Below are 21350 nucleotides of genomic sequence, written 5' to 3' on the forward strand. Positions count from 1 at the left end.
GATATTCCCAGTGCTCACCTGGCACCATACATAGTACATAGTTATAGTACATAGTTATTATAATATTATTCACTGTATTTCCTATATTGTACTTTACATCCCCATGACTATTCTGTAACTACAAATCTGTACTTCACTTTTTTTCCAATCTGTACTTCTTGATCCCTTCACCTTTTTCATCCAGTTCCCCAACCCCCCTTTCCTCTGACAACCACCAGTCTGTTCTCTGTATCTATGAATCTGTTTCTGTTTTGTTTATTCCTATTTGCTTTTGAATGTGAAGCTAAGATGCTGGTTCTTGAACTTGGAGTTAAATTAAGCTAAGTTTAAGAATGAGATTTCACTGTTTGGTTTCTTTAAATAAAGATAATTTTGACCAAATTTATACAAGTTAAATGTCTTTACTATATAAATAAAATTAATCTCCTTATTTTTAATTACAGTTTCTTTCTATAATATTGGAATGAGCTTCTCTATCTTTGATGAAGAGCCAGCGATCCCTATTACCAGTGTTGTAAATGGATTAGCAGAAAATTGGGTACATTGAGCTTTTAAATATTTATGGTACATATAAAATATGGAATATATATGTGTATATATAACAAAGACTGAGTACATTAAAACTAGGATTTACTTTTTCTACCCATATACATTTCACAGCGAATTAGTTTTGATGTTTTTGCTGAAAGTTTATCCACTCTGTAATCAACACCATGAAGATGTATGTGGTTTTTCTTTCATAGCGCCGATGTTGAAAGCTTTTATGAGATATTAATATTTTAATTTGTTTAGAAGTGTACATTTTCTTCCACTTATACAAATACTGGGTTTTGCCAAATTTCCCTATTTGGAGAAACTGGGAGAGCAGTGATAACAAAGTCTATGTCATTGTATTTAGATATTTTTGTTTTCTGAATTTTAACTTTTTCTCTCTCTTACACAATAAATGTTTTACTTATTCTTACATTTTTCTGATCATAAGAATACTACATACTCTCTGTAAAAATCAAAAAACTGAAATTTGAAACCCAGAAGGTATATGTCCATTCTAGTACTGCTCCTTGTATTAATTACTCTGAATAGTTTGAAGTATATTCTCTCAGATTTTTTCTATGCATTCAATGACATTGATGCATGTATGTTCTTTTATAAAAATAATGGGAATCATACTAATTATGATAACTTGCTTTTTTCACTTAACCACCTATCTCTGAGCATATTCATGGTTATAAATATAGACACCTCATACACTTTAACAGATGCATAGGACTTCCCTAGATGATGTAAAGTAGTATTTTTTAATCTGGATATCCATTGGTGGCCATTCATGTGTTTCTATTTATTTTTATTTGGAAACAATTTTGACAATAATGCTCTTGTGATAAATTTTGGGGAAGCACTTGAGTTTCTAGAGGGTACATTCCTAGAATTGGGCTTTTTGAATCATAAACATTTCACATGTTAATAGCTATTGCTAAATGACCTCCCAGATAGGTGATACGAACTTGCATCCCTACCAATAGTAAATGATCACATCTATTTCCCTTCTCTCCCCATCAGCATTTATTTTCAAGTGTATATGACATGAATATAAGTGCTTGACATGATTGAGTATATTTGTCTACTAAGGTTGGCATAACATAACAATATGATTCACTGGGTGTCTTGAACAGCAAACGTGTCTTGGGTTGGCCAAAAAGTCTGTAAGGTTTTTTTTTTTTCCATAAAATAAAAGATACATTTTTTTATTTTCACCAATAACTTTATTGATTTGGATATTTTTAGTGTGTCAGCTATCTCCCACATGGTATAACATAGATTGTTTTCAATTAAAGTCTTGCTTTGATCACTATCAATTTCAACTGGTCCACCCAACCTTGGAGCATTGGCCAGCAAGAAGTCTCCAGTATGAAACTTCATGAACCACTTTTGACATGCTCCATCAGTCACAGCACCTTCTCCATACACTGCACAAATCTTTGTGTGTGTGTGTGTGTGTGTTTCAACACTTCTTGAAATAATAAAGCATAATGTGCTGAGAATGTTGCATATTTTCTTCCATCTTCAATATTAAAATGGCTACACAAAGATTCACCAATTTTGATAAGTTTTTAAAAGGTGCATGCTAATATGTCAGCTGTCACAATACAATCTAATGGAATTGTTTGAATGGAGTTAAAGACAACTAAGTGCTACTAGAGCCATCTTACTGAAATAAAAACTTTTTGGCCAACCCAATATTTTCTCACAGTTTTGGAGACTGGAAATCCAAGATCAACATGTTGGCAAGGTTGGTTTCTGGTGGGTCTCTTGTTGGCTTGTCGATGGTTACCTTCATGTTGTGTCCTCACATGGCCTTTTATGTGTATGTGTGGAGAGAGAGAGGGAGAGAGGGAGGGGGTGGAGAGGGAGAGGGAGGGAGAGGGGAGAGGGAGAGGGAGAAATCTCTGGTGTCTTTTTCTATAAGATTAAGGTTTCACTCTTAAGACCTCATTTAGTCTTAATTACCTCTGTAAAGGCCCTGTCTTCAAATACAGTCAAATTAGGGGGTTAGGGCTTTAACATATGAATTTTAGGGGAACAGCATTCAGCTCGTAACAGTAGGTATAAACCAAGTGGAGCAGAAGGCAATGTTGAACCAACTGAAATAATGAATGAAGCTTAATAATCACAAGATCTTAGGTAACTTTTCTGGGTTAATATAGAGGAGTGGGAATACTAAAACTGGTATGTTTTGTTTTTTGCAGCTGAATTCTATATTTCAGGACAGTGAATTTTCTCTTGCTAATCTGGCTATTCAAATTAAAAGCAGGTATGTGAGTGTCAACTTCTATGGGTTGAAGGGTAGTTTGAGGGCACTCTGGGTTTATTATTACCCAGAATAGATTTCTTTTGTTTTTGTGTGAGATGTAGGGACTGCTGCATTTTGAGTTGCACCTCCCCTTCTGAATGTTAGGTTCTCTTTGGAATAAGAAAGAAATTTGTATTATTACTATAGGGTATAAAGCCAATGGGAGAACAAAAATGAATAAAATAAGTAGGGAAACAGTGGAATCGAACTCAGTTACCTCTAATTCCCCCTTGAGCCTTAAAATGTTATGATTATGCCCTTGCTGGAGTAGCACAGTGGATTGAGTGTGTAGTGTAAATCAAAAGGTCGCTGGTTCAATTCCTAGTTAGGGCACATGTCTGGGTTGCAGGCCAGGTCCCCAGTAGGGGGCATGTGAGAGGCACATTGATATTTCTCTCCCTCTCTTTCTCCTTCCCTTCCCCTCTCTCTAAAAATAAATAAATAAAATATTTCAAAAAATGATATGATTCTAGAACTTAGGGGAAATATCATAGCTTAAAATATGAAAGGCTCAGAATAACCAATGCAGGAGAATTTATAAGACCTTTTATTTTTGGGTAATGCACTTCCAGGAATTAGAAATTCCAAAGGTAACTTGAAATGTTTAAAGTGAGGAATTCTGACTAGTCCAAGACTTTCCTGGGGCACAAAATTGGAGAGCTGATTGCAGTGAAATTGTCAGGCACTAAGTAGTATCAAGGAGACTATGACCAAGGCAATTGGCCATCTAAGAAATATTTCCTCTGCTCTTGCACTGCACATATACTAATCCTCTGTTAAAGGAACATCAGAAAAATCCCTTTGAAAAATAAGCATGCCTCTGGCATACCATGTAAGCTGATTGTTAAAACCGTAAATGTGACTGCTTATCTTCCACACTGGGATTTTGGTTTCTACTGCATGTTGAAATATAAATAGGTTCAAGCAAAACAGAACCAGAGACTTGGAAATAAAGAGCATGCTGACAGTGATCAGAGTGGAGGGTGATAATGGGGGAAAAGGGGGAAGGGGCAAAAAGGGAATGTGAATAGAGGACTCATGGGCATAGAAGATGGGAGAGATTGACTGTGGGAGTGGAGGGGTGGGGGTAGGGGAGAGCAATGGGGGAAAAGGTGGGGCAACTGTAACTGAACAACCATAAACTTAAAAAAGGTTTATAGAAAGTAATAGAAGTAAATATATGTTAGGTTATTAAAAGAAAACTGGGGGTGTTTGCAGTATGCAGCATTCTTTTAAAAATTATGTCAATTATTTTCCTTATTACAAAAGTAATATGTGAGCATTATAAAATCTTAGAGTTTTACAGAAACATATAACCTGGATAGTAAAAATCTCCAGAAACCCACCTTTTCCCACTCACTCCAAGAACTCTAGTTAACATCTTACATTATATATTCCTCTAGATTTGTTGCCATGCATTTACTAAGAGGATGGGATCCTACTCATGTGTTTCTGGCTTCCTTTTCTTGCTTTAGAATACATCATTTATATCTTTTCAGGCCAATATGTACAGATTTAGCTTATTCATTTTTATGCCTGAGTAGGATTCTTTTGTATGGGTGTGCTATGGTGTATTTGTCTAATTACTGTTTCAGTTATTTCCACCCTTGTACATACATATATTTTTATGTACCCTTGTCGGTACTGTATTATGGGATAGACTCTTGGAAGTGGGTTTGTTGCGTCAAAGGCTTACCATTTTGGTATGCAAATAACGAGCAAGTTCTTTTGAAGTGCCTCCTTGGAACCCTACTATCATGTGAATTCCAAGCTGGGGGAGTATACTGTTTTTCCTGAGAGTTGTGTTTCTCCTGAACTTGTGCCCCTGTGTATTTGGTACTCTATTTCATTTTTCTATAATTTTGATGCTTTTGATACAGAGACACTTCTGAGGAAGAACTAACCACGGACCAAAATTTTGTAAGTAATTTTTCAAAACAAATGTACTTGTAACCCATCTATACCTGGTTAGATGTAAGTAAATAGCTCTTCCATCCAAGTGTATATTATTAGGCAAGGTTCAGTTGTGATCACTAATGGTCAAAATACACTATCTTCCTTAGAATCTGCATAAGAAGCCATTAAGGAAACCATCCTCTGCTTTTCTGAATTATCTGTGTGGCAGTTTTTGAGGCACATTTTATAAGCTTTAGAAGTATGGAATGATTTTGGGATTGTAAATGGTAAATGGAATTTCTTAGCTGTGGACTTCTTGCAAAAAAAGGAAAAGCCTGGATTTTCCAAGAGTGACACAGTTATTTGTGAGGCTTACATTCACATAATGAATTCACCCTCTGTTTGTATACATTTGAAGTCAGGGTGTGACAAAAGTATCTCCCATCATCGCTGTCCCAATTCTCACTGCTTATTCCTATGCCTTAAAGGTCTACTATGTTAGGCTCTGAAAGGGTTAGTAAGCACGGAGATTTTAAGGTATTTAAATATGAGATACATATTTTGGCTCTACAAAATGCAATCAGTGAATTCCAGATATCTGTCATCATTTAAAATACTATCTATAAATAGCTGAGTCAGAATTTTAAATTTAATACATGACAGATAATATGACATAAACTTCCTCTCAAATAATAGGTGTTAAAGTCTTTTGGTGATAATGTGGTCCCCAGAATAAGGCTGCCTGGGTTAGAATCTCTGCTCTTCCACTTCCTGACTGTGAGACCTCGGACTACTTAATTAACCTCTGTGTGCCTCAATTTCCTTAGCTGTGAAATGAGGATAACAATATTACCATTCCTCACAGGGCCATTGGCAAGACAGAATGAGAAAATTTATGTAAAATGCTTAGCACAGGACATAAAGCATAGTAAATGCTTGGTAGTATTTACTATTGTCATCACTATGTTAGGCTTCTGATCCAGAAGGCTTAGATTTTACTTCCAGTTTTTTGACTCATCCACTGTGTGATACTGGGCAGGTCATTAAACTTCTCTGAGACTTAGCTTCCTCATGTAGAAAATGGGGTGACAAGCCCTGGATTGCCCATCCTACAGGGTTGGTTTGAGGACTACATGCATTGATGTTTTTGATGGTGATTTGAAGATGCAATGTGTTACATAAATATAAAACATAATTATGACTATTGTTGTTAACAATAAGCCCTGTACTCAATTGTGACTTTTGTTTAAAGATTTCAGTGACTATGCACTTTTCTTTTGCATTATTTGGAACAGAGAGAAAGGCAAGAAATGGCTCCAGTTTCCCATGTACAATACAGGTATGAGCTGAGTTTATTCATAGCTAGTATATTTAGTTCTGATTTCCCTTCCATTTAATTCTGTTATGTACAGCTTGTTGGTCAGAGTTGTCAGGACTAGATCAAGCTATGGTGGTTATTTTACAAGGCAGTAATTGGGCTCTTTTTTGCCATCCATAAGGAATTTACTTGTTTTAAAAAAAACCCAAGTGCTGGCATTGTCCAGAAAAATTCAACAGGTTTATTTATACTGTTGGAAAGTCGAGCTGCTGAAACTTGTTCACTGAAACATTTTGATTTGCATCAATGCTTTTATGTCTCCATATTTATATTAAAAATTCACCCACAAATGAAAATGGAAAAACTGCCAATACCAGATTTCTGTCCCCCATTTTCTACTTGCACTCATATACTTAGGTACCTTTTGACCCCATGGAAATAAATATCCAACAGTCAGAACTACCAATAACAGGAAGAAGACAGTTTTTTTTCATTTCAGTACTTTATTTTTTAATATATTTTATTGATTATGCTATTAACAGTTGTACCATTTTCCCCCTTCACTCCCCTCCACCCTGTACACCCTCTCCCACCCATATCCCCCCTTTTAGTCATGTCCATGTGTCCTACTTATAAGTTCTTTAGCTTCTACATTTTCCATACTATTCTTACCCTCCCCCTATCTATTTTCAACCTACAATCTATGCTACTTATTCTCTGTACCTTTTCCCCCTCTCTCCTCCTCCCACTCCCCTGTTGCTAACCCTCCACGTGATCTCCATTTCTGTGGTTCTGTTCCTGTTCTAGTTGTTTGCTTAGTTTCTTTTGGTTTTGCTTTAGGTGTGGTTGTTAATAATTGTGAGTTTGCTGTCCTTTTACTATACATGTTTTTTCTTTATCTTCTTTTTCTTAGATAAGTCCCTTTAACATTTCATATAATAAGGGCTTGGTGATGATGAACTCCTTGAACTTGACCTTATCTGAGAAGCACTTTATCTGCCCTTCCATTCTAAATGAGAGCTTTGCTGGATAGAGCAATCTGGGATGTAGGTCCTTGTCTTTCATGACTTGGAATATTTCTTTCCAGCCCCTTCTTGCCTGTAAGGTCTCTTTGGAGAAATCAGCTGACAGTCTGATGGGAACTCCTTTGTAGGTTACTGTCTCCTTATCTCTTGCTGCTTCTAGGATTTTCTCCTTCATTTTTACCTTGGCTAATGTAATTATGATGTGCCTTGGTGTGTTTCTTCTTGGGTCCAACTTCTTTGGGGCTCTCTGAGCTTCCTGGATTTCCTGGATGTCTATTTCCTTTGCCAGATTGGGGAAGTTCTCCTTTATTATTTGTTCAAATATGTGTTCAATCTGTTGCTTTTCCTCTTCCCCTTCTGGTACCCCTAGAATTTGGATGTTGGAACATTCAAAGATGCCCTGGAGGTTCCTAAGCTTCTCCTCGTTTTTTTTTTTTTTTTTTTTTTTTTTTTTTTTTTTTTTTTTTTAAATTCTTATTTCTTCATTCTTTCCTGTTTGGTTGTTTTTTTCTTCCTTCTGGTCCACTCTATTGTTTTGAGTCCCAGTTTGCTTCCCATCACTATTGGTTCTCTGTGCATCTTCCTTCATCTCTTTTATGGTAACCTGCATTTTTTCATGTAATTTGCACCCAAAATCAACCAATTCTGTGAGCTTCCTGATCACCAGTGTTTTGAACTGTGCATCTGATAGATTGGCTATCTCTTGGTCACTCAAATGGATGAGCCCTGGGGCATTGATCTGTTTTTCTGTTTGAGACATATCTCTCTCTCTCTCTTTTTTTTTTTTTTTTTGGTCTGGTTGATCCTGTTACAGTGAGGGGCGGAGCCTTAGGTGTTCGCTGAGGCTGGGCACCCCAGTCGCTAGATTGTGACATTGTACGTGGGGGCGGGGGAGAATAATGGCGGTAGCTCGGCTCTCCTGGGACCACAGTCCCTTCCCTGGGATCCTGGGCTGTGCGCTCTGTCCCAGTCCACAATCACCACTTCACTGGGTCTGCCAGCTGCTGCTTGAGTACTCAGGGTCGACCTGCTGCGATCCTGCATGCCCCTATGCCTTAGCGCTCCCAGTTGCCTCATGCACCCACTGCTCTCTGCTCTCTGCTCTGGGACCTGGACCCATGCTGCAACCCATGCCCGGCTGCTTGTCTCCGCCCCTCCTACTGGTCTGGATGACGGGTCTACGACTACGGGTCTACTTCGATTTCTTGGCTGTCTGACTTCCATTCAGATAAATTCTCTGTCAGTTCTGGGTGTTATTCTGCCTCTAAATTGTTGTTCTAATCTTGGTTGTGCATGGAGGTACGGTGCGTCCACCTATGCCTCCATCTTGCCAGAAGTCGAGTTTCTTCCAGGCTTTAAGGTTCAATTGACACACTCAGGATGGTGAGGCTCTGGGACCTCCTACACGACTAGCCACATTCAAGATCAGAAGATAATTTTTTAAAGAATGAAATGTTTCTTATCATAGTGGACTCTTAAGCATGTTTTCCATGTATGTGGCATGCTAGCTGGATATCTTTTGGCATAATTGTTACACATTTGGCATGCATAGCACATAGGTTGGTGTCTTCAAAAAGTCCGACCAGGTAGACTTAACTTGCCTCATGCAAAGCATCAATAACTGCCATTTGGAAGCACAGATCTCTGTTGAAGACCTGAGCGATTTATCACACCAGATGCTGGAAGGGAAATTTGTGAATGAGATGTTCAATGGACTTTTGATAATGTCTGATTTCATGAAGTGCCACAGTACCAGACCTGTAAGGATGAGGTTTTTTCACCTCTCCAGTAGAGGGCACACTCTTGTGAGCAGCTTTGGTAGCCAGTTGCTTCCTCCGTGCTTTACCACTGGTGGATTTGCAGGCGGTCTACTTTGTACAAGCAATGGAATAGAGGAATAGAGACCTCTTTACTTACCCGCTTCTCCTTTGGCTGGAGCTCAGCAAGATAGAGGAGGCACTGGTGTTAGAGAGAGGTGGCAGCTGCAAAAACAGTTCTGTAATTGGGCTCTTGCCTTCATGAAATAAGTTGTTTCAGTTGGTCATGGCACAGCCTAGCATCCTGCCTGCTGCCTCTTTGTAGAGAAGAAAAATGAGGTCAAAAGTAGTCATAATTTGGAGGTGGGGTAATAAAGTGTTTGTTGTCATCAAAAAAGTCCACAAAATTCTGAGCAGGAAAATTGAAAAAGCAACACAAAAAGCATCCTTGGTCCTGTTTAGACTTGTGGTCCAGCTCCTCCCAGAACACCAGCTATTGGGTTGTTTGATGCAACCCAAGAAGGACTTATAGCCAAAGAAGGCTCATGGGAAGGTTATTAAATGTCCACAGTGCTAAGAATAGAGAGTCTGTTGCAGCAAGAGGAGAGGATTAAAGAAGACGAGTCCTCTTCAGACTGGAAAGATGAAAGCTAAGAAGAGATACTCTTCAAATGAAATAGGTAGGATAAACAGGGACTTCAGCAAATATGGATCAGTGTGAGGGCATGTGTTAGATGCTCTATTGACATAGAATTTTTGAGTGTACACAGGCACATCTAACTTTCAAAAGCTGGTAGGAAACATAGGGAATGTGTTATTAAAAAAAGATGTATCTACAAATGGAAATGGAGGAAAGGTACAGGTAAGTTTGTGAACCTGAAATGTGCTCTGTAATGGAGCAGTACAGGAATTTAGAATGTTTGAGGACCTTGTTACAGAGGATAAGGTCAAGGACAGCCCTGTTTTTGTTATAACATGTCTTCTAGTGGAAAGAATATTTAGAAATGATATAATAGATCTTTGTGACCTTGGCTAAGGTTCAGTTTTCTCATGTGTAGAATGATGATAATAATAACATTGCCTCATAAGGCTGTTGTGAGGATAACACAACATGGAGCAAGAATTCCACAAGTGTTAGGTACTGTGATTATCATTATCATTATTATAACTATTATTATATTATAGAAATAGGCCTTTTGTAGAATACATCTTTATAGACTAATTGAGCAAGTGCCTATTTACCTTATTGCAGTAATGATGCATACACTGGAGACCAGGAAGATAAAAGGTTTTCTATGAAGTAATAAATCCTGAGTACTTCATCTCCTCTATTAATTATCACAAACTCCTAGAGAAATAGTATGTGTAATCAATTTGAACATAATGCAAATGTTGCTGACAGTTCTTTTGAAAATGGGTTTTGAGTTGTTTGCTTTGGATACAAGAAAATTTATCAGGAGATTTCAGTATGCTGTCTTCCATCATTTCTTATGATTTTCCACTTAATAGCTGTAAAATGTTTGATATTTATGTACTATCGATTAAATCATTTGGACAAAATTTCATGACCACAGGCCAACTTGCACACTGTTGACATAACTGCAACATACTTCTCTTTTGTTCTGCTTTTCAGCTGTGTTTGTCAGGTCATCATAAAGGCCAACTCTCCTTTAGCATCCACTGAATTGATTAACAGGATCAAAAGTAAAATACATGGTAACTTGACTCATGGAAACTTCAAACAAGATCAATTGACATTATTAGTAAAGTCTGAACATGTTGCAGTGAAAAAACTAGGTAATTTGGGTGGGGGTATTTCCATATTAATTCACTCTCCTTGTTATAAAGCTCATAATGCATATATAGTAAGAGATCCTGAATTCAGAGGGTGGAGAAGTGGTTTTCATGTTCCTTCCTACATCCTCAGTGCCCAAATGACCTGAAAACCTTTCTATCTGTCTCTATCATCTCTATCTCTATCTCTATCTCTATCTCTATCTCTATCTCTATCTCTATCTATCTCTATCAGCTCTATCTCTCTCTATATCATCTATGTATCTATCTGTCTAGAGAGAGAGAGAGAGTGCCAGAGGGGTTAACAGAGACTGTTGGTCAACTCTGTCCATCAGTGGCATGGAATGATTGTCTCTCTTGCATAATATCCAGACACCTGGATAGCATCCTAATTACACACAATAGCTGCCCAACAAATATTTTCTAATTTATTGATTGATTTAGCCAGCCTGTTCATTTTGGAAATTGATCTGGGAATGGTCCAGAATTTCTCTCAGGGACATTTACTTTTTAGATTAGCAAGGCTTTAATGGTAAAAGAGAAAAACTATCAGGCCACTCCACTTCCTTCTCATTGATGCCTGCTTTCTTCCTTTTCCCCAATAGAATGTGGTAAAAATATTGAGGTAACCCAGATAACACACATGGGCATAAGAGAACACAATTCTTGGGAACAAACTAATTAGGTGGTGGAGGGCAGGCTGTGATTGCAAATGAGAGTGAGATGGAAGGCAGAATAGTGTTGAAGCCACAGGCAGAGGTGCCATACAAATGATGCTAATGCATATGTCCTGAGAGTGAACAGAAGGCCCCTTTCATCCTCTTTCAGAGAGGAGATGGGGATGGCTGGACAAGGCTATTTGGACCACTTCTTGGATCACTCTGTCAACACCTTGAGGGAGAGATTATTGGAATCAAGATCACAACCCAGTGGGTGGTTAGTAAAACCTGGGAACTTATTGCATAAACAGTTCAGGTCATATTTTCTTAAGATGACAACACTTGGCAGCAAAATCTTGCCCTCAGCACGAATATCAGAACAGGCTCTCGTCTATGTCCGTGATGGCAGATGCATTGAGTTTACTAAAACCAAATCCATGCCAGAGTCCATTTAGAAGCAAAGAGCCATCCAGAAAGAGGTCAGCTTTTAGTCTCCTGTCACTGCAACTCACAGTATTAACAGTGGGTGCCTTAGAAGAAGGGCAACTGCCAGGTAGGAACTTTGATTTTTACTCTATGCCTCTTTGTGTGGCTTGAATTATTTTCAAGGTATATGTATCATTTTTAAAAAAAACAAAACCAAAAATTCTTTCCTGTCAATTGGTAGTTTTAATGAAAAGGACTGGCTAAATGTGAAGGTGTACTGGGAGGATTATTTTTTAAAAAGACTCCATTTAATGATATTTTCAGTGAAGCCTGATTTAAAAGGTCTGGTAAAAAAGGTTCCTATTTTATTTGCTGATGTTTGTGTACAGGTAATAATAATGGATCATAATGGATGTTTGCAATACTTTTAAGTGCCTTTTTGCTCTTTAAAATGTGCACATGTTTTCTCTGTAGAGCCGGGAAAGTGCAAACCTGAGGAGACAGCCTCTAAATACAAGGGCACATATAAGTGGCTCTTAACCAATCCTACTGAGACAGCACAAACTAGATGCATAAAAAATGAGTCTGGAAAAGCTACTAGAATCTGGTATGTACTGGCCAAGTTCTAAATGCTAGTTCAGACACAAAGATCTGCAAACTGGGGGCATGTTCTGTGTCATTTGTGTGACCATGTTCCTTTCCTCCCCTGCTACTGCCACTCTTTCTTTCTTTTGGACGTACTTAAGCATACAATGCAACATTGTAACAATCAAGAATTTCTGAGAAGACAAAAGAGGAAAAAGTCACACAATATCCCATCATCTGAACACAGCTGTTTTCAGGCTAACTAGTCTCTCATTCCTTTGTTTTATGTAGTGATGATCAGTACTCACATCAACAATGGAATTTATCCTTTCACTCAACGATTTATCAACATTTTCCATGTTTTTTAAAAGACTGTATTTATTTATTTATTTTTAGAGAGAGGGGCAAGGAGGGAGAAAGAGAGTGAGAGAAACATCTATGTGTGACAGAAGTGTTGATTGTTCCAACTGAGGACCAGGCCTGCAACCCAGGCATGTACCCTGACCAGGTATAGAACTGGTGACCTTTTGCTTTGTGGGTTGATGCCCAACCCACTGAGCAACATTGGTCAGGGTTACAGTCATTTTCTTAATGACAATTTTGTAAAACTGCCTCAGAAGCTAACTTACCAATTGACCATAATAATTTACCAAGTCACTCTTCTTGGTAGGCTTTATAATTCTCCTTCTTAAAATCATTAGCCTCTATTTTATTATTCACTGATTTTAATGGTTTATGCCATTAAGTGAGCACACCAGAGGGGAAGCAGGTTTTGACAGAAATTAAAAGCTTTCTTTTAGAGGGCAAAATCTTGAATTGTAATCTATCTCTTACTCTCTCTCAATGATTCATTGACTGATTATACCTAACCAGTCAATGAATCAAGCAGCTTTTACAAAATGTCAAATTCAGAGCTCACATTTATCCTGTCTTTTACATCCACACAGCCACTACCCTGGTGCAGTCCCTTACTATCTCTTGCCCACTATTAGTACAGTTTTCTTGTATTCTAGCTGTCCACTACCACCCTCACCCACACCTATACTCCATACCACAGTCAGTGTGATTTTCCTAAAGGGTGGTTGTCATTATGCCACTTTCTCACCCTGGTTTCACATTGCTTCAAGAATTAAGTCCAAACACTTACCAGTAAACACAGCACTCTAGACCGCAGGCTCCCTTCTTGAATGCTTGCAGCCAAAAAGGGCCATTTGCCAATTGTGGACTCAATGGATGCTTCCTTGTGTCTTTCTATGCTTATGCCATTTGCTCTGCTGCTGCTGGTGGTGGGGGAGCTTTTTCCATCTCTGGCCTTTCAGTGAACAGCTTAGCTCAGTGGTTGCAAATATGTTTTCCTTGCTTGGTGGTTTGATAGAGTCAGTTTTGTTTAATAGTACTTTTCTTCTCCTATCTTGCCTGTTAAATGTAGTTACATTTACAGTCTCAAACCACCAAATTACAAGCTCCTCAAGGGATGAGACCCTGTCCTGTTTGTCTTCACTACCTACTACCAGTACTAGAATATAGTGGGTGCTCAACAAATGTGTTAGTTGACTTGACATGAACTGGTTTGAATTGGATGAGGCATATGGAAGGGTAGATGATGAGGGCCAATGAGGTACAGATAATGTTACACTATTTGCCTTGAGTAAATTAATATGCTGAGATAGAGGCCACATTCTAACAGGAATGGAGATAAGAAGGGAAAGTGAGGGTAAGGAGTCATGTCCAGAAGGGCAAAATCTCTGCCTTGACTCTTGGTCTGCTGGACATTGTCATGGCCCATCTTATGCTCTTTTGCCTATTTATATCTCCTACAGGGGACCCTAGATTCACTTCTTCCCCAAGCGCAGTTTTCTTCACTTTGCAGGCACCAGGCTCCCACCTTTGCTATCTCAGCCAGGAGGCCGGGAGTAGGTAAAGAAGTGAGGCATGCCAAAGATAAACCATGGTCCTTCGCCATTTGGTTTAAGAATATTTTGGCATCACCCGCTGATGAAATCTTTTGTTCCTCTCTCCTCTCTTTTCCAGCTCAATCAGTATGGACACTGGCAAATCTCAGTGGGAAAAACCAAAGTTTAAACAATGCTACTTGCTTCAAGACCTTTCTAATAAGATTGTGGATCTTGCTAATATTACTATCAGTGATGGTAAGGCTGTTCTGTACAAATTGAAGAAATAACAGAACCTCAATTAGTCTACTTGACCTTAGACCAGAAAGAGTACAGGCAAACCTCTCATAGGAAAATCTACCTTACAGAAATCCAGTTTCAGAAACTAGGTAGTTAATGTTGGTGGAGGTGGGAATGGAGCATAACAAGTTAAGACTATCAGTGTTTTTGTTTCATAATGTTTTTACTTTATAATTTTTAGCTAATTATTATTTTTATTTCATTTCATTTTCCAAAATTTTAATATATAATACTTCACATAGTTTAATATTGCAAAAAAAACCCCCCAAATACTGAGAAAAAGCTCCTTCCTACTGCTGATTCCAGTCATTCAGTTAATATCCACAGAGATATTTTATGCATCTCTAAGGAAATTTATATATATATATATATATATATATATATACATATCCAATAATATACATATATGTATATTCTCCTTTCCTTTTTATACACAAAATGGACCATGCATACATGCTGTTCTTTACCTTGCTTTATTCGTTTTTTTAAAAAGATTTTATTTACTTATTTTTAGAAAGATGGGAAAGGAGAAAGAGAGGGATAGAAACATCAATGTGTGGTTGCTTCTTGGGTGCCCCCTAGTGCGGACCTGGCCCACAACCCAGGTATGTGCCCTGACTGGGAATCAAACCAGTGACCCTTTGGTTCACAGGCCGGCACTCAATCTATTGAGCCACACCAGAAAGGGCTTCTTTTTTTCTTTTAATAATATGTTGAAGAAGTGATCATATTAGTATATGAAGGGCTTCCTCATTCTTTTTCCCACTGCATTGTATTATTCTGTGTGTATTTCTTTAATCTGTTTCCTATTGATGGGCATTTAAGTTGTTAATAACATTTTTTTAAAAAAACTGCTGTAATAGGTATCATTCATATGTCATTTTGTGCAAATTCAGTATTCTTGAAGCATAAATTCCTAAAGTAAAATTGCTAGGTCAATCATACTTTTGATGGTGTCAAAATGCTTTCTGTAATAGTTGTACCAATTTATACTACCACTTGCAAAGCATGAAAGTGCCTGTTTCAGAACTCCTACATCAACACATCATAATATCAGATTTCTCGACCTTTGGTGATTTGATAAGTAGAAATTGATATCTCAAAGTAGTTTAAAACCTTTTTATGGAGATATTCATATATAATAAAATTTACTTGTTTAATGTGTACAATTTCATGGTTTTGGGTGTTTTCTCTAGACTGTGTCATCATCACCATTAATTCCAGAATGTTTTAATCATTCCAGAAAGAAACACTGTACACATTAGCAGTCATCTTTCATTCCCCTCTCCTCCAGCCCCTGGAAACATGTAATCAACTTCGTTTCTTCTTTAATTTTATTTTTTGTATTAATATTTAACATGAATCTACCCTTTTGATAATTTTTAAAATAATTTTTAAAATCCTCACCTGAGGATATGTTTATAACTTAGAGAGAGAGAGAGAGAGAGAGAGAGAGAGAGAGAGAGAGACATATTGATGTGAGAGAGAAACATTCACCAGGGATTGAACCCACAACCTAGGTATGTGCCCTGACTGGGAATCAAACCTGCAAAATTTTGCTGTGTGGTATGACATTCCAACCAACTGAGCCACCAAGTCAGGGCCCTTTTGATAATTTTTTAAGTACTAGTAAATGACTATTGACTTTAATAGATACAATGTGATACAACAGCTGTCCGGAACTTATTCATCTTGCTTAACTGAAACTTTATATCTGTTGATTAGTTATTTCCTATTTCCTTTTGCCCTAGCCCCTGATAACCACATCATATTCTGTGCTTCTCTAGTTCAACTATTTTTTTTAGATTTTACATATAAGAGACACAGAAAGATACTGGATCTTTCAGAAAGAAAGGCTTATTACACTTAACATAATATCCTCTAGGTTCATCCATGTTGTTCCAAATTGCAGGAGTTGCTTAATTTTGTGGCTGAATAATATTCCATTACACACACACACACACACACACACACACACACCACCTTTTCTTTTTTAAATCATTTTTTATTTTCAATTACATTGACATGCATAATTATATTAGTTGCATGTGTACACCCCATTGATTACACATTATATTAAATAATAAGTGACCATCCTGGTAAATCATGCACCCACCTGACACCATACATAATTACTAGAATATTATTATTTTTTTAAAATATATTTATTGATTATGCTATTACAGTTGTCCCATTTCCCCCTTCTCTCCCCTCCCCCTGTACCCCCCTCCCACCCACATTTCCCCCCTTTAGTTCATGTCCATGTGTCATACTTGTGAGTTCTTTAGTTTCTACATTTCCTGTACTATTCTTGCCCTCCCCTATCTATTTTCAACCTACATTCTATGCTACTTATTCTCTATATCTTTTCCCCCTCTCTCCTCCTCCCACCCCCCTGCTGCTAACCCTCCATGTGCCCTCCATTTCTGTGGTTCTGTTCCTGTTCTAGTTGTTTACTTAGTTTCTTTTGGTTTTGCTTTAGGTGTGGTTGTTAATAATTGTGAGTTTGCTGTCCTTTTACTATACATGTCTTTTCTTTACCTTCTTTTCTTAGATAAGTCCCTTTAGCATTTCATAAAATAAGGGCTTGGTGATGATGAACTCCTTTAACTTGACCTTATCTGAGAAGCACTTTATCTGCCCTTCCATTCTAAATGAGAGCTTTGCTGGATAGAGCAATCTGGGATGTAGGTCCTTGTCTTTCATGACTTGGAATATTTCTTTCCAGCCCCTTCTTGCCTGTAAGGTCTCTTTGGAGAAATCAGCTGACAGTCTGATGGGAACTCCTTTGTAGGTTACTGTCCCCTTATCTCTTGCTGCTTTTAGGATTCTCTCCTTTGTTTTTACCTTGGCTAATGTAATTATGATGTGCCTTGGTGTGTTTCTTCTTGGGTCCAACTTCTTTGGGGCTCTCTGAGCTTCTTGGATTTCTTGGAAGACTGTTCCCTTTGCCAGATTGGGGAAGTTCTCCTTTATTATTTGTTCAAATACTTGCTCAATCTGTTGCTTTTCCCCTTCCGATTCTGGTACCCCTATAATTCAGATATTGGAACATTTAAAGGTGTCTTGGATGCTCTTAATCTTTTCCTCAATTTTTTGAATTCTTATTTCATCATGCTTTCCTGCTTGGTTGATTCTATCTTCCTTCTGGTCCACTGTATTGTTTTGAGACTCATATTCCTTCCTTTCACTATTGGCTCTCCTCCACATGTCTTCCTGCATCTCTTTTATGGTAATCTGCATTCTTTCATCTAAATTTCGTCCAAAATCAATCAGTTCCGTGAGCTTTCTGATCACCAGTGTTTTGAACTGTGCATCTGATAGATTGGCTAATTCTTGGTCGCTCAAAAGGATGAGTCCTGGGGGACTGATCTGCTCTGTTGAAAACATCCCCCCCCCCCGTCTCTCCTTTTTTTTTTTTTTTCAGTCTGGTTGCTCTTGTTACGGTGGGGGGCAGAGCCTTAGGTGCTCACCAGGGCTGGGCACCCCAGTCGCTAGATTGTGACGTTATATGTGGGGGTGGGGCGGGAGCGGGAGCGGGACGGGAGAAAACAATGGCGGTAGTTCCGTTCTCCTGGACTCAGACCCTTGTCTGGGCTTTTGGGCCGCGAGTTCTGCCCTGGTCTACAATCGCTACCCCTTCTGGGTCTGCCAGCCGCAGCTTGCGTACTCAGGGATCACCACTGCCTTCTTGCGCCCCCGGATGGCTTTTGCGCCTATTTCGCGCCAAACCTTCCCCCGACCTCCGCACGCCGCCGACCCAAGCCAGCCCCACGCCCGCCCGGCTCGTCTTCTCCTACCAGTCCGGATGAATGCGTCTACTTCAACTTCTTGGCTGCCCAACTTCCATTCAGATAAATCCTCTGCCGGATCTGGGTGTTATTCTGATAGTAAATTACTGTTGTAAATTATTGTTTTTCTAATCTTGGTTGTACGAGGAGGTACGGTGCATCCACCTATTCCTCCATCTTGCCGGTTAGAATATTATTGACAGTATTCCCTATGCTGTACTTTACATCCCTATGACTGTTACAACCAATCTGTACTCCTTAATCCCTTCAACTTTTTCACCCATCTCCCTAACACCCTTCTCATCTGGCAACGATCAAAACATTCTCTGTGTCTATTCTGTTTCTGTTCTGCTTGTTCATTTATTTTGTTTGTTAGATTCAATTGTTGATAGATGCATATTTGTTGTCATTTTAGTTTTCATCTTTTTTAATCTTTTTTGCTTTTTCTTAAAGAAGACCCTTTAACATTTCAAATGATATTGGTGATGAACTGCTTTAGCTTTTTCTTGTCTGGGAATCTCTTTATCTGTGCTTTGATTCTAAATGATAGCTTTGCTGGGGAGAGTAATATTGGTTGTAGGCCCTTGCTTTCCATCACATTGAATATTTCTTGCCACTCCCATCTGGCCTGCAAAATCCCTGTTGAGAAATCAGCCAACAATCTTATGAGGGCTCCCTCGTAGATAACTAGTTTCTTTTCTCTTGCTGCTTTTAAGATTCTTTCTTTGTCTTTAACCTTTGGTATTTTAATTATGGTGTGTCTTAGTGTGGGCCTCTTTGGGTTCATCTTGTTTGGGACTCCGCACTTCATGGACTTGTGTGTCTTTTTCCTTCACCAAGCAAGGGAAGTTTTCTGTCATTATTTTTTCAAATAGGTTTGTAATTTTTGCTCTGTCTTCCTTTTTTGGCACCCCCACGATGTGAATGTTGGTACACTTAAAGTTGTCCCAGAGACTCCTTACACTAGCCTCCTATTTTTGATTCTTTTTTCTTCTTGCTGTTTTGATTAGTTGTTTTTTGCTTCCTTATATTCCAAATTGCTCATTTGATTCCCAGCTTCCTTCACTTTACTGTTGATTCCCTGTGAATTATTCTTCATTTCAGTTAGTGTATCCTTCATTTTTGACTGGTTCTTTTTATCCTGTTGAAGTTATCACTAATTTCATTGAGCACCTTTATAACCAATGTTTTGAATTCTGCTTCCAGTAGCTTGCTTGTCTCCATTTTGTTTAGTTCTTTTTTTTTTTTTTAGTTTTGTTCTGTTCTTTCATTTGGGCCATATTTCTTTGTCTTCACACTTTGGCAGCCTCCTTGTGTTTGTTTCTATGTATTAGGTAAAGCTCTTATGTCTCTCAGGCTTGGTAGAGTGGCCTAATGTGGCAGGTGTCCTATAGGATGCTTCCCACAGAGAAGGAATTACTTCAGCAGGGCTCTGGTGCCTGCTGAGTCTGCCCCTTGAGTATACTACTTGTGGAGGTGGTTGGGTGGTGGTGCTTCAGTGTGGTCTGAAGCTGTCCACTGGGGCCTCCAAGGAGGTGCAGGCCAAGGTCAGCCAACACCTGTATTCTGCCTGGGGCCACCTGGCATAAGTGACAAAGTGATCTGCAGATGGCTGCTACTTGTGCTGGGCTTGGAGGTGCCCAGGTGAGGCCAAGCTGTGAACTAAGGCTAGTTGCAGCTAGTGCTGGGCCTGAGGCCACTTAGCAAGAGGTATGGGGCATGCTGAGGCCAGATGCTGCTTGTTTTAGAGAATATAGGAAAATCTGAGACATAAGCCAGGACAAGCCATTCGTTTGGAAAAGCCACTGGAAATAGCTTGTGTAGGCCCAAAAGTTGGGAGGGGCAGGGCCTCAGGGAATCACCAAAATGGGGCAAACCATGTGAACCAGATTGATAGATTCTCAGATATGGCACCCACCTGCTGGCTCTCTAGGGGGAGGGCTCATCAAAGGAACACTGGCCTCTGCCAGCACTTCTGTCTGGGAGAAATCTGCCCCTCCAGCTCTCACCCTCATGCCAGACAATTCAGTTTCTCCCTATATTTCTCTGGTGCTGTTCAAGCTGCTTTCACCTTACTCCCCAAGCTGGAGCTCGGGGGGAGTGAATCCAAGTAAATTTGTGTGCTGGCCCTTTAAGAGAAACTTCCTGGAAGTCCAGAAGCGTCCATCTTCCCCAGACTCAACCCCTACTGGTTTTTACAGCCAGAAGTTATGGGGACTTCTCTTTCTGGCACTGGAGCCCTGGGATGGGGATCCTGGTGTGCGGCTGGGACCCTCTCACTCCTCAGGGGGGACCTCCCTCCCAATTTTTATCCACCATACGTGGGTGTGGGACCAGACCATTCCACATCTTCAAGCATCCCACCAGTTTCAATGTGGTTTCTTAATTCCATAGTTGTAGATGTGAAGATCTAAATTTGATATCCTTGCCATAGAATATCTAGAAGAATTAGAAAAGCAAGCATAGCCCTGATGGTTTCTATATCTGAAATCATGAGTCAGGGCAATAGGGAGTGTTGCAACTTGGAGTGGGTGGCAAGAGAGAGAGAGAGAGAGGTCTGTGTTTCATGTCAACCTCCCTCCTTCTCAGTGATACATTTTTCTTAGACATGCCAATAGAATTTTCTCTGTGGAAGAAAATGTTAACAACTGTAACAACAGAAGCATTGCATTGGATTGGGATTTTTAGAAAATTAACTGTCAGAACTCATGTTGTAAAAAAAAAAAACTGCAGAGGAAGAAGACAGTTGCATGGTAGTTGTAAGTATACCTATAACTGAAAGATAACTTTTTAAGTTTATTAGCATTGGAGGAATCCTTCTTTTCTCCTTGCAAGTTAGAAGCTTAATGAAAAATAGGTACAGTATAAAGGAAAAATACATTGACATTGAAACATTTTTTCTTTAGCTTTCAATCTTGCTGACAAGCATTTGATAACTTTGTTAGAAAAAACTCATCATTTTTCCACTTAAATATTCATTTCTGATAACTTTTTAATATCACAGAGTTAGAAAAGATACCCTTATATAAAAGGTCTGTGGGTTCTCTGCTGTGCTC

The 21350-nt window shown here is 38.9% G+C and overlaps 1 protein-coding gene across 1 annotated transcript in view; it reads left to right on the forward strand.

Moving 5' to 3' along the window:
- ADGRG4 (adhesion G protein-coupled receptor G4) overlaps positions 1 to 21350 on the forward strand; it is a 97801-nt gene that overhangs the window by 29510 nt on the left and 46941 nt on the right. The window contains 7 exon segments of the mRNA XM_028523373.1: positions 444 to 538; positions 2748 to 2812; positions 4732 to 4771; positions 6007 to 6086; positions 10481 to 10644; positions 12201 to 12333; positions 14343 to 14461. Coding sequence (XP_028379174.1) covers positions 444 to 538; positions 2748 to 2812; positions 4732 to 4771; positions 6007 to 6086; positions 10481 to 10644; positions 12201 to 12333; positions 14343 to 14461 — 696 coding nt within the window.

Source organism: Phyllostomus discolor, chromosome X, assembly GCF_004126475.2.
Source record: "Phyllostomus discolor isolate MPI-MPIP mPhyDis1 chromosome X, mPhyDis1.pri.v3, whole genome shotgun sequence".
Lineage (NCBI taxonomy): Eukaryota > Metazoa > Chordata > Mammalia > Chiroptera > Phyllostomidae > Phyllostomus > Phyllostomus discolor.